This window comes from Pollicipes pollicipes, unplaced genomic scaffold, assembly GCF_011947565.3.
Source record: "Pollicipes pollicipes isolate AB1234 unplaced genomic scaffold, Ppol_2.1 Scaffold_3447;HRSCAF=4054_pilon_pilon_pilon, whole genome shotgun sequence".
NCBI classification, from domain to species: domain Eukaryota; kingdom Metazoa; phylum Arthropoda; class Thecostraca; order Pollicipedomorpha; family Pollicipedidae; genus Pollicipes; species Pollicipes pollicipes.
Window position 1 is genome coordinate 22,308,288 of NW_023596297.1, and position 12,303 is coordinate 22,320,590.

Consider the following 12,303-nt stretch of genomic DNA (forward strand, 5'->3'; position numbering starts at 1 on the left):
TACGCACGCACTCATATTAGTCATATTTCAGTATCACCAGATCATCATCGTCTCTGCGGCTATCACTTAACGTCTGCGCGTCACCTTCACGCTGAGCCTTCAGCTGACGCGCACGGATAGGGATTCTCCTGGCCGCTGTCAGGCATCGAGCCATGAAGGGAATACGGCTTCAGCGTCGCAACTTCGCGAGACGCTCGACGCTTCGCAGCGCTCCGACGACCACCTGAACTGCTGCGCACCACAGTAGCAACCGTACCTTCCACAACAATAACCGGGCTCGTCCGGGATTTGAACCCGGGACCTCTCGCACCCTAAGCGAGAATCATACCCCTAGACCAACGAGCCGACAATGCCGCTAATAAGGTCCCAATGCTGGGCCGCCCCGTTACTTTCACATCGTCCAGTGGACGGCACCGAGAGCACGCTGGCCACACCCTCCATCGTCTCACAAGGCTATAGCGTAAAGCGCTGGCTACAAACTGTCGTGAGGGAGCAGAACCATGGAGCCGAGGCAGGCCGTGATCATTGGGGTTGCGTTGGCGGTGACGGTGACGAGGCTCAAATTATTTATGGCGATGCATAAAATGGAAAAACCACTAGAACAGAAGGCTAGGACAGCAAACGGGCGAAAGATAGAGCAAGTCATGGCCGTTCATGTCCTGTCCAAAGCGGGACGAGACGGCATGGGACGGACAGCAAAACAGCAAGCATTCTGTTTGCATCTGTTCTCTTTCCTTGTGTTAGCCTCGTTATCTGTCCTTTCTCTTCTGATCCTGTCCCCAATCCTTGCATTTCTGCACTTTTCCTCATGTGCTCTGCCCCTCTGTCCAGCCTTGTCTGCCGTGCGCGCTCGTTCATTCTGTCCTGTGCGTTGTTCGCATTGCGTTCGCAGTCGTGTCCTCCTGCCCGGTGCTGTCTGTCTCTTTCTACATCAGTGTTCGGTGCACCAAATTTTTCGACCCCAAGCGATGTCACAAGTAATCTCACGTTGTGGGCTTCTGACTCTGTGTTGGGTGCGGACGGTGTGCCGGGAACCGTTACCTGAAAAATTTGAAGAAACGGCGCGGTCCACAACTGGGACGTTTAAATTGGTGTAATCGGCTTGTTGGTGTAGGGGTATGATCATTGATGCATATATGTATATATATATATATATATATATATATATATATATATATATATATATATATATATAATATGTATATGATCATCTATTTATATATATATACACATATATATACACACATATATATATATATATATATATATATATATATATATATATATATGCGTATGATCTAGGGGTATGGGGTATGGTCAGCTTCGGGTGCGAGAGGCTCCGGGTTCAAACCACGGACGAGCCCGGTTCCTGCTGTAAGAGTCACTCGCACACCTCCTCTGAGCGTACAAACGCATTTGGGTTTATGGGTCTTTCTGTGTCTCGTCTCGGCAGACTTTTTCACGCAAGCATTATCAGACAGACGTTACTTTTTACCAACTATAACATCCGCTAACCATTGGATTAGCTGCAACAGGACCATAATTTGTCGCCACGACTATAAAACTAGCCATAACTTCTCACAATGGGGGTGCGGGGGGCGTATAAATTCGATAACCATATTGTTGAACAGCAGTGATGGTGACGGGGCAAATTTGGGCTTAAATGTGGACTGTGACAGCCAGGTGTCATTGATGCCCTGAAGCTTCAATTTTTTATGAAAACAAATGGTTGTAAAATGCAACATATGGTGTGTGGCTCCTGCCAAAATTATCGCGGCTTGGCTTCCATTGCTGTTCGGCTCCGCAAGGATGCATTGCGTGAGGGCCAACTGTGAAGAACCTTGGCGTGGTGTTCGACAAGCACCTCATCTGGGTCTCTCACGTATCTGCCCTTGTCAAAAAATGCGACGGTATCCTCATCAGGCTGTCCCACGTGCGTCATGTCATCACATCCCGCCTGACCCTCCGCCTATCCTGGTCAACGCCTTGGTCCCCTTGCACGTCCCGCTATTGCCTTGCCGTCTGTGGCAACAGGCCGGAGAAAAACATACAACGCCCTCTAAAGATCTTGATCTTTGCGCCGGGTATTGTCACCGGCCGTCGCAAATGGAGGTGGGTAAGCGGCACGTGCTGTAAAGTATCGTGCGACTTTACGACACTTTCCCTCCGGAAGTCCAGACTTTATCACTCGCGTCTTTTAGGCGTGAACTGTGCGATCATTTAGCTGGAACTTGATGAATGTGTTGTGTACCTGTAAGGTATCTCTGTGTCATTGTTGCTACGAGTGTCCTCTTAGCATGTTTTGTTTATAGCATGTTTTTTTAGCGGCATGTTATTAGCATGTTTAGCATCATGTCAGGCAGAGCCTCAGTGCGAAGCGCTCTCCCACAGTCAAAGCCTGGAAGCCTGTTTCAGAGCTTTACGTTCACAAATCATATGGATGATGGTATTTCTCCAGAATGCACTTTCAGCGTTGTGTGCCCGTGTTCTGCCTATGTGTGTATAACCTATATTTTTTACGCCAGGAGACCAGGACCGAACGACATGTCGTTTAGTGTGCCTTAGTTCTAATCGTCCTAATGTTCTATTGCTTCTGAATCTGTGTCGTGATTATTTGTGCGCATGCTGTTTGCTCACGGAAGATGGGTTATGGCCCTTTAAAGGTGGTTACGATCTTAAAGAGATCCTGATTTCATCAAGTTCATTGCGTAATAGGCACCCCCTCGCTAGGCCTATTGACCAGCAACTTGCGAACATGCACTAGTTCCTGACAACAGCCTCAGGTAAGATTCTAGCTTTTGTCGGTTTCCTTGATGTCGGTTTATGTTAGATGTGGATGCAGTTTAATTTCAAGCTCTGGGCCTGGACGCACCCCCATCGGTTCACGACCAAAAAGTCGAATGAACAAAGGTGAATGACAAACATATATAACATGGATAATAAATACAAACATATGTAACACACACACACACACACACACACACACACACATATATATATATATATATATATATATATATATATATATATATATATATATCGGACCTTAGTTCCTGGTTCCGGGTAGTTCTTTCATAACTACCAGCCCTTGGTTCATGGCTCCCACTGCATCATCCGTAAAGACCATGCCCCGAGTTATAATTCCCACTGGTTATTCACAAACACTGGACTCAGGCTTCTTGTTTCCAGTGGTTCACGAAGAAAATACCAGATCCCAGCGCTGGTCTCTCATTAGTTTTTTCGTGAACACCAGCTCGGGTTAGCAACCGGCAGCTGTCTGCCACTGACCGCAAATCGCCTGAACTGAAAGATGTGTTGCATATTCACCCTTGATATTTACAAGTGCAACGAACATACATTGGGTGAATGCACTGGGGGATTCCCACTAGCTGATGACAAGAGTTCCAGGTAAGAACTGGTTATCACTGGTTATTTTAAGTTTGAACTGGATATTTGTTGTGACTTGATCCTCAGCCAAAAATCAATCTGAATCTAGTCTTGTTTAATTTCTGACCATATTTCAGGTTGGATCATAATTTTTGCGTGTCATCTTGGCTAAATCCAAGACTGGATTTTTGGTCTTCCTGGATCCCTGTGTATCTTCCAAGCCAGATCTCGGTTTTTGCTGAATCCCCTGGCTTATGGTCAAGTCGGATCCTAGTTTTACCTGGGTTTCTCGACTCAGTTTTGCATACTAATGCAGTTCCTGTTGAATCCCGAGCACGATTCCAAGCTGATTGTTTGGTTCTTTCTCGTTCCATAACCAGGAGCTAAGAACCGATCCGCGGAGGAAATCTTAAGAAACGGACACAAGTATCACTGTACGTATACTGCAGTACAGCACTTACAGCATATCATCAACGGCGACAAACGCACGAAAAACGCCAATTTCCTTAACATTCACCAAGCAATCAAACCGAGCATAAAAATGCCAACACCCTAGTTCCCACGACTTTCAAACGATAACAGAGCATGACACAGTTCACAATGCCTCTGTAAAAAGGCCTGCTCGGTATTCAGTTATATGTGGTATAGCTAAATGCGTTGTCATTACTTTGGGAGAACTTTTCTTGCTCTCGCCTCAAACGTTACCTAAATTTGACGCATCGTTATCTGTCGTCACATCGGTGGCATCTTTACTTTCAGCTATCATTGGGTGCCGTATCTAGTACCCAAGTAAGCACATGCAAGCGCCCTGTTTACAGCTAGCAAAAGCTCCAAATTTGGACATCCAGAAAATTTGTTCAGATAGGCTTTACACAGGGAGTTATCACAACAGGGTATTAAACATAACGTTCATGGTTAATCGATGCACTTCTTATTGTCCACTAGCTTCAATAACCTCTTCTGGACGTTTGAGAGTCCTCCCTTAACCTAAAATATGTATGGCAACAAACGGCAACCCCTGCAGGCTGTCCCAAGCAGCAACGGATAACGCATGCGATGTCCTCATGCGCTCATTTAAGCACTTCGGCACTTAGACCCCCTTAGTCAGTTCATCTGACCCAAAACTCAGCCTCGTCAGCGCTCTGAATATGCAGGGTGCACATGTCCGCCCGCCGCTCAGTCGACGGGGCCTCAGCACTTAAAAAGGCCCAGACTTAGGCCCCAAACGAGGCCCCAGCACTTCGAAAGAGGCGAGCGTGGCACTCCGAGGGAGCCGGCACGGGCCATGTAGATCCCTTCAACTCAGCCGACCCTGGGCGTCTGCCCACCGGTGCGGACGGGCCCTCAGCCGAGCGGCCCGCACGGGGCAGAACAGGCCGGCGGCCCGGCCACGCTTAGAACAGGCTGGCAGCGCGGCCACGCTCAGAACAGGCCGACCTGCTTCTTCAGCTGCTGACGCTTCCAGGCGGGCAGCGCGCCGAACGCCTCGGGCGTCATGCCGAACACCTGCTGGAACTCTTCGGGCGCCAGGTGGCGCTCCTTGACGGCCGGGTCGACGTCTGCCGGCAGACGATCCGGCTCACGCACGTTCAGTGCCGCCAGCGGGTAGGTGGGCAGCGGCTGGGCGCTGCTGGCGGCCAACACCTGGCGCACGCCTCGGTTGTCGGTCGCCACGCTGCGCCGCACCGCCTCCCAGTCGGGCTCGCTCTCCCACAGCGCGTCGTCCCAGGCGCCGAAGAAGCCGGTGAAGGTGGGCGGCTCGCCGGCCTGGCGCACCCGCACCACGGGCGTGTCGGCGCCGCGCCCCGCCGGGTCCGTGGCCAGGTACTCGAGCGCCGTGCGCTCGGCCAGCTCGCGCTCCTCACGGCGCGACTGGGCGCCCACCCAGACGAACACCACGCGCCAGGCGTCCAGCAGCATCACGTCCTGCGAGCACAAGTCGGCCTGCTCAAAGTCGACCACCTCGGTGACACGGAAGCGGCCGCTGGCGTCCGAGCAGTGGAAGAGGCGCGGCGGGTGTGCGGCCGGTTCGGACGCCGCCGGCCGCTCGCCGGCGTATGGAGCGCGGCCGCCCAGCGCCGCCCAGAAGGCGGTCGGCTCCTGGCCCTCGGACACCGTGTCCGGCTCCGGGTGCAGCTCGGCCGCCAGCCGTTTGGCCACCTCGCGCTCGTCGCCGGTGGCGCCGCGGCCGCACCACACGTACACCCGCGCGCCGTGACGCAGCACGAAACAGTCGCCCGAGTTGAGCGAGCCGGCGCGGCAGGGCACCTGGACGGCGCGCGCGCCGGTCGGCCCGGCGCCGCGCACGTGCAGCAGCCGCGGCCCGCCGTCGGGTGGCGCTGTCAGCACGACCAGCCGACCGCCGAACATGGCCAGGAAGTGGGGCGGCTCGCGACCCTGCACCACGCGCACCTGGACCGGCCGACCGTCCAGTGAGTCGTCCAGCTCGACCGCCTTCAGCGCGGCTGCACCACGCTCCAGCTGCGAGGCGCGCGCGCCCAACCAGTAGTAGAGCAGCTGGCGGGCGCTGCCGCCCGCCCGGTACGAGTATAGCACCAGGTAGCAGCAGCCACTGAGGAAGGTGCCGTGCTCGGCCTCGTTGACCGGCTGCAGCTCGGAGTCGGCCACGCGCCACACCTCCTTCTGGCCGCCGCCGTTATCGACCATCTGCGTCTGCGCGGCCAGAGCGCGGTTTTCGTGCAGCGTCGACGCGTCGAAGCTGGTCTGAATGGTGGGCGCGATCTTGCCGAGTGCCGCCATCTTGCCGAGGCCGACGGGCGCGTGCTTGTCACGCCAGCTCTTGAAGAGGGTCTTGAAGTCGGTCGGCTCGCCACCATCGATGACCCGGGTCACGGGCGTGCTGATTGGGTAGCCCTTCTTCTTGATGAAGCCCTGTGCGTTGCGCATGGCCTCGGCGCGCTCCTTGGCGCTCGCGCGCTTGCCCACCCACACCCAGATACCCTGCGGGCCGTTGTCGATGATGAACGAGTCGCCCGAGTCGAGGTCAGCCTGCATCAGCGGGCCGCTCTTGACCTCCACTACCTTGAGCGTGCCGTCCTGGTCGCTGCAGCGGTACAGCTTGATGTCCTCGGCCCGCCGGCGCTCGTGCCGTTCGTCGGCGTCGACGGTCGCCTCTGACTTCACCTGGCGCTGCCGCAGAGGCAGCAGGCCGTCCAGCAGTGCCCGCTCGCTCGCCGGCAGCTCCTCCTCCCGGCCGCTCTCCACGATGATGACGTCAGCGCCACCGTGCTCGCTCTTGAGAGCCTGCGCCAGCCTCGCGCCCTGAATCTTCTCCATCTTGTTGGCGGTGCGCCCCGTCCACACGAAAATCACGTCACGCGCGTCCACCACGAACACATCGCCGTCGTTCAGGTGCTCCCAGGCGACGGCGGGCAGCTGGCGGATCAGCGGGTTACGGCGGCCCTTGACCGCGTACAGCACGGGCGCGAACGCGTCGCTGACGTGCGTCAGGCCGCTGGCCGTGCCGCCGTCCAGATGGCGCAGCCCGGCCGGGAAGTAGGAGCGGAAGCGGGAGCTCTCGGTGCCCTCCAGCTCGCGGTGCTGCACGGCCGCGCCGCCCAGTAGCTCGTCCAGCTCCACCGTCTTGTAGGCGGCCACGCCAGCCTCGTCCACCGACGCGCCGGAACCCAGCCAGAAGTGGACATGCGTCTCGAGCGGGCCGCGGCCGGCGCCGGGTGCCGCACCGCGCTCGCTGCAGCTCAACACCACGTACGCGTCGCCGCGGTGGAAGCGGCCGTGCTGCTCGCGCGGCACCGGCGCCAGCACCATACTCTCCACGCGCCAGACGAGGAAGCAGGGCGCGCGGCGTGGCACGCTCCGGAATGCCGGGTCGGTGGCGGCCATGGCGGCCCGCTGCACTCTCGCGGCACTGCCGGGCGTCGGCGAGACCTGCCGAGCTGACCGAGCTGCCGTCCGCCGCGCCGCCGGTCCCGCGGCGCCACCCGGCTACACTGGCGCGCCCGCCGCGGCCGGCCGCACGCACCACCACGGCGGCAGCGGCGGCGGCCGAGGTGGGGGCCGCGGCGGGTCGGCCGCGCGGTGCCGTTAGGTGACCCCGGGCGGGCCGCCGCCGCCGCCGCCGCCAGTCGGCCAGCCGGCCGGCCGGCCGCTGACTCACCTCCAGCCGCCATCCCTGGCGATCGATCGGAGGAACCGCTGTGGTCGGCTCGGCCGCGGCACCAGGAACTCACTGTCGGGGTGACTCACTCGCAAGTCACGTGGTCGGGTAGGAAGCCACCACCGCATCCGGCCAGAGGACACCAGCGATAACAGCGGAAGCTTTCCGTGCCCTAAATCATGTTATGAACTGGCTATCCGTAGCCAGAGTAGGGCCGATCTGAGCCGATCATGAGCCAGTCAAGACTTGAGCCTCGCGTGAAACGTCGCCCAATATTTCCTACAGATGATACGTTTATGCCGCTAAGTAAACCCTTAGCAAATTATCAACACAGAGCCTCTCCCTCACCAGGTCTTGTGACTGGCTGGTATGTAGAAGTGGTCTGAAGCCATAACAAACACGCAAATATGGTCCTGGGCCTGTTGGTGGGAGCGCATGACCTAACGCGATCAGACATTGGTTATTTATTGACATCTTTGGACCGTGTCCAAGCGATGCGGACCAATGGTACGGAGTTCTTTTCGGACCCGAATAAGGTGACACGATAAAGGCATGCATTAAGCGTTCCTAATCCGAATGCCGTTTCCTTCGTGTTATGTTCGGTACTTTGCGGCGTCTTGGTGTTGTGTTTTGTATTTTACGGCGCCTTGGTGCTGTGTTCCGTATTTTACGGCGTCTTGGTGTGTTCTGTATTTTACTGCGTCTTCAGCTTCGCCCGCGTTGCCGCCTGCTCATGTCCTCTTTCCGACTTTATCCTCTGCATTCGTGGCAAATGATCGTTATCTGTTCCAGCTTCAAGCCGTTTTTTAAGGGCAGTATCATGATGGGACATCGGCTTAGGTCGCTGGTGAAGTGCAAGGCAGCACGAACTGACAAGTCACACTTGCCGAACACGTAACCCCACACATAAAGATGTCCATGAAGTTAGCGACTTGCTTAGCGACTTAGTCGTTATACAGCTGCTATCAAAATATATAGGTTGCGACGAAATTCGATTTCAATGAAAAGGCGCCAGAAAGTCAATTGCGGCACAAGAAGACTACATCTGGCGTGTGTTTTTTTTTAATCACATGCACTTCGGGTCAAATTCAAGGTCAAATGACGGGTGCATGCGGTACATTCAGATGGCGTTTCCGTGTGGTACCCCTGGGAAGCTCATGCCCCGGCATTCCGCACAGTTCAGTAGCAATAACGAGACTAAAGCTTTGCGTTCTGTTCTTGTGGATCTTGTGGACCAATGGGTGTGATTCCATAAGCCAATGCCAAAAACAAGTCATGGCATGTCAGCGACGAACCAGTCTCTGTTATGCGATATCGACAAGTTCAAGGGGTGCACTTACGCACGCAAGCTCAGACACTTAGGTGGGCGAGCTTAACCCCACGTAAGTGAGGTCAAGCATTTTATGCCAGTAAAAGCCAAGCAGCAAGACCGCATCAAGAGGAAGTTCGATTTTCCAGCTGAGCCAATACCGTATACGCAACGGAGAACCAACGGACGGACGAGGAACCAACGGAACCAACAGACCGGCGCAAGGCGCATGTCCGCAGTGGTCGCCGGACAAAATTTCTTATGCGAACGGTAGAACGAAAAAAAAACATAGAACGTAAATAACGGATAACAGAGGGGTAAATAGAGGGGTTAATATTTCATTGGGGTTTTCTTTCCACTTTGACTTATTTTTCATCGGTCATCCGCTCCATTCCATTGCTCATATTTGCTTCTTGTTGTTTCTGAATATATGCGTCTTACTAAGTTCTGCTCAACCATTGCCTGCGTACCTACCGCAGTTATGTATAAGATAATGCGTAAGAAACAAAAAGTTGGAATGTGAAACAACAAAACTGACCACCAGCTAACGCTGACTAACTGGTGGGAAGGCATTAAACATTCCAACCGCATAAGCAACTACGTAAACGCACTCAGTTTACTTGCTTCGAGCAGATACCCCGCCAAAGGAGTAGGGGCTCCGCCTTCCAATTTTGGATAATATGGAGCTATCGGCAGGTGTGGTTTGCTTACATGACACCAAACGGGAGCATCATTTTCTGTTCGCCATTTGCTTAAAAATTGCCGGCCCCGCGTGCCTACACTGGAATTAAGTATTTATGTCTGATGACTTTGGCTTAGAAATATTTCAGCTTTGATAAAACCTTTCAAGGTGCGAGATAACTTGATCAAGTTATTTAAATGTCACTGGGTACTGCTGGATACAAAATATTCAAAACTGATATTAGAGTTACAAGGAATATTCAAAGGTACAACAACCGATTTTCAGTGCCAACAAATGAATATTCCCAGTGCTTTAAGCAAAGTGCAGTGACAAGACATTATTTTAAATGATTCAGTTCAGAGATACCAAGGGCAAATCCAGTACGTCAATAACAACACTAAAAGGAGAACATGTTTTGTTTTTTCCAAGACTTAGTGGTCTTGAGGCTTAAAACTGCGATGGCCTCGTTATCTGCTATGCAGGTAAAGATGAAGGACTGCTGGCAGCTTTAGATCCACAGCCTACATATTTGTAGCGATAACGGTTTGCAGCCACATTTCGATGTTAACCAAATGCTGGGCTCTTGTGTATAGTATAACATCTGGCATCAGCACTTTTTGATCAGAATAAGCATTTTTGACTGCGGGCCGAAGTGTTTCACTAATTCACGTGCCAATGGTTATTCGGACAAAATACGACCGGAATTTGTAAAAAAAAAGAAGAGAACTATGTTGGACTGCGATTGCTGCTGAAAAAGCTTCGCAACCACTCAAAGCGGCGTTTGGTCTTTGGTGGCGAATGGCATTTGTATGCACAAGTGGTACACAACTGTGCATTTCCGGAACGTTTTGATGTTGATAGCTATGGTGGTCATAGATGGCGACTTGGTACTGCGGCTATACTGAATAAACTGTTGTGTTTCCAATCCGCGCGCCAACAATTACGTTGAAAAAAGACTGGAATTTGTAATAACTAATTCGGACTGTAGTCGTTACAGTTGAAGGTTGACAGCCACTCAGGATAGGAAGCCTTTGAAAATGAATGACATTTGTGGTGATGCATCTCCGAATGGCGTATTTCCGATAAGTTTCCTTGTCGATAGCCGCGATGGTCGTAGATGGTGGCCCCTTGCTACGGCTGGACTGAATGCACCTTTTATTAAGTGCTCATGGTCGTCTTCTCCGATGTCATGATTAAAGTAGGTATGGTGGGAAGAATGGCTTTGAACTTCTCTTCACGCTCCGTCACAAATCTCAAAAAGGCATCCACACTTAAGCCGAAATAATTTTCCAAGACTTCGACCGTTGTGAAAGAGAAATTGCAACAGCAGCCTCAGTTCTGAAAAATTAATTTAGCGGCCCTACGTGCTATCATGTAACACCCTGATGAGCTTTTCTCGCTGACATATCGTCGTTGTACGCTCTGTCGATCATTAACCTGAAGAAGGATATCTTGTCATTGGACACATTTTGGCTCCAATTTTCATTTAGTAACAAACACAAGTCATGCCAGTTTTGTCCTTCGCTCATTCTTTCACTTTCCAGCCACACCATAGTTTATTTTCCATCCCAGTTGCTATACCTTCCTCAGTTTTTGCAATGGTCTTGCGGATTGCTGAAGAAGGAGAAAGAGAGATATAGAGAGATTTGGAGAGAGAGAGCGGGGAAATGGGCAGATAGAGGGAGGGGAAGGTAAATAGATATTTACATGCATATATGTATATATATGTATATATATATATATATATATATATATATATATATATATATATATATATATTCATTCATGTCTCACGTGATCGACAACATCGACCAAATCGCAGATTTGTTCGATATCTCTCCTGTCGACATTTCGAGCTTCGCCAAAATCTCGCCTGAGGCATGTTTCCCGGTCAACATGCACCCCGTGGATTGCACCAAAAGACGACTTCTTATCATGTTTACCAGAAATTTTTATGTCTCCAGTGTTCGTTAAAATAAAATTTATTTCTTGCAATATTTTTAGTTAAGTGATATTTTTTCTTCGACCAATTTCATGAAATCAATTTGCGTTTAGTTATTGGCGGTTTATATTTTCATACGAGTGCGTAGTTTTTTCCCTGATGCACTGTCAGCGGCGGTTTCAGATTGGAGCAATGATAAATTTAAGAGGGGATTGATGATCCAGGACCCATGGTCAGCTAATGCCTTTTTGTGAGGCGCATCACGTTTAGCGCTATGTAAAGATATCATTATGTATATTATATATGTAGATATTAATACAATATCACGTACACATTGGTCTTAATATTAACTCATGGCACCAATAGATCAGTAACTTGGAGCTCTCGGCATACAGGATCACCACATGTTGGCACCTACAGGCTGCAGCCAAATAAAGCTTAAAAACTGTGTCAAAATCAGCGTAAAATTTGTCTATCTGTGTCAGCTCCATGCGCCAGCAAATATTTTACAGGATACACATGGTCACGTGGGCCCGGCGAGATAATTCGTCGGCTCTTGGTTCCGTGGGCCGGAGATCCAGCTGGCGCCGTGAACGGAGGCTGGTGGTCTGTCTGCAGACTGAGCCGTGGCACGCGGCGGCATGGGCAGCCGGGTCGGTGGCCGAGGCTCGTGTTTTTGCTGCAGCCGCCGCTGCGGGGCGGCCACGGAGCGCACAGGTGTTCGGGACGCCGCGCCGGCGTCTCGCGAATGTCGGCAGACACGGGGCGGCCGGAGCAACAGGTGTACCGGTACTCAGCAGTTTGCTCGCCGGCTTACGTCAAGGAATGCAGGAAGACATCGCGCC

General features: G+C 52.4%; 2 protein-coding genes and 1 non-coding gene across 3 annotated transcripts; all 3 read right to left on the minus strand.

Moving 5' to 3' along the window:
* Positions 1 to 273: 273 nt before the first annotated feature.
* On the minus strand, positions 274 to 345 carry TRNAP-AGG (transfer RNA proline (anticodon AGG)). Its single transcript has one exon. It is a non-coding gene; the product is annotated as a tRNA-Pro (tRNA).
* Positions 346 to 3,810: 3,465 nt separating this feature from the next.
* Positions 3,811 to 5,588, minus strand: LOC119092089 (villin-1). The gene has a single exon (XM_037215062.1). The coding sequence runs from the start codon at positions 5,305 to 5,307 to the stop codon at positions 4,810 to 4,812; it is 498 nt and encodes a 165-aa protein (XP_037070957.1). The 5' UTR covers positions 5,308 to 5,588; the 3' UTR covers positions 3,811 to 4,809.
* A 255-nt stretch (positions 5,589 to 5,843) lies between these two features.
* LOC119092294 (advillin) lies at positions 5,844 to 7,251 on the minus strand. Its single transcript, XM_037215265.1, has 3 exons — positions 6,583 to 7,251; positions 6,023 to 6,537; positions 5,844 to 5,868 (listed from the first exon to the last, which is right to left on the minus strand). The coding sequence occupies exons 1-3, from the start codon at positions 7,249 to 7,251 to the stop codon at positions 5,844 to 5,846; spliced, it is 1,209 nt and encodes a 402-aa protein (XP_037071160.1).
* Positions 7,252 to 12,303: the final 5,052 nt, after the last annotated feature.

What these genes read in the sequence shown, in the direction of transcription:
- LOC119092294 (XM_037215265.1), bottom strand. Translation starts at nt 7,251, where the DNA reads ATGGCCGCCACCGACCCGGCATTCCGGAGCGTGCCACGCCGCGCGCCC. An exon ending in GCCGGGAGGAGGAGCTGCCG is followed by an intron (nt 6,538 to 6,582) that starts GCGAGCGAGCGG and finishes CCTCTGCGGCAG; the next exon opens with CGCCAGGTGAAGTCAGAGGC. An exon ending in GGCGGCGGCCAGAAGGAGGT is followed by an intron (nt 5,869 to 6,022) that starts GTGGCGCGTGGC and finishes CGCGCCTCGCAG; the next exon opens with CTGGAGCGTGGTGCAGCCGC.
- LOC119092089 (XM_037215062.1), bottom strand. Translation starts at nt 5,307, where the DNA reads ATGCTGCTGGACGCCTGGCGCGTGGTGTTCGTCTGGGTGGGCGCCCAG.